This window comes from Trypanosoma theileri (assembly GCF_002087225.1).
Source record: "Trypanosoma theileri isolate Edinburgh chromosome Unknown TM35_Tth_30_V1, whole genome shotgun sequence".
Taxonomy (NCBI): domain Eukaryota; phylum Euglenozoa; class Kinetoplastea; order Trypanosomatida; family Trypanosomatidae; genus Trypanosoma; species Trypanosoma theileri.
Window position 1 is genome coordinate 196,787 of NW_021639872.1, and position 751 is coordinate 197,537.

Genomic DNA, 751 nt, shown 5'->3' on the forward strand with positions numbered 1-751 from the left:
AGCAGCTAAAGAAGTCGAAAGAAGCAATAAAGGCTGCGGGGGAGAAGCTGAAAAAACTCCACGAACAATTGAAAGAATTGGAGGAAAAAGAAACGGACAGTCAAAAACCCGTAAAAGGTATAAGGGAAGACATCGACAATGTTGTGAAAGCGGGTGAGAAGGCGAAACAAAAGATTGAGGAATTGACTTCGACGGAGGGAACACAAAAGAAAAAGGATGCCACGCTTACCGAAGCCAAAGAAAAAGTTAAGAGTGCGACTGAAGAAGCCGAGCGTATGAGAGAAAAGCGTTTGGCCGAAGAACAGGCGAGACAGGTTACAGAGAATGTTAAAGAGGTTGCAGAAGTGGTTGGGAATATGGATGGCGCTGTGAATCCTGCATTGGTGCACAGTCCCTTATTGCTTCTCTTGTGTGTGCTGGGCTGCACTCTCGTTTGCTGATTGGTGTTCCCATGACACAGTTGCACAGTTGACCTTTGTTTGAGTGGACATGGATGTATTGTAAGGGTACTGTTTTTTTTTCTTTTTGGTTGGATATCAGACTTTGTTTTAAAAATATTATCCTGCTTGATAAATCTCTTGTTTCCACTTTTTTACAGAACAAATCTATTGGGCTCCTATGGCACTCATCAGACGACGAAATTATTGCTATGAAAAGCGGGTGTCCTCTTTTTTTGTTTGCTCACACTATCCGGGCACTGCTTTGCCGTCATTTACTGTACCCTCCTAGTGAAGTGTGTTCCGTGATATTA

General features: G+C 43.0%; 1 protein-coding gene across 1 annotated transcript; it reads left to right on the top strand.

Annotated features, from left to right (window-relative positions):
• Positions 1-2: 2 nt before the first annotated feature.
• TM35_000301650 (uncharacterized protein) lies at positions 3-440 on the top strand (the record flags this gene model as incomplete). The annotated part of the gene is made up of 1 exon (XM_029028488.1): positions 3-440. A coding segment is annotated over one exon (438 nt), but the record flags the coding sequence as incomplete, so codon positions are not given.
• Between the last annotated feature and the right edge of the window lie 311 nt (positions 441-751).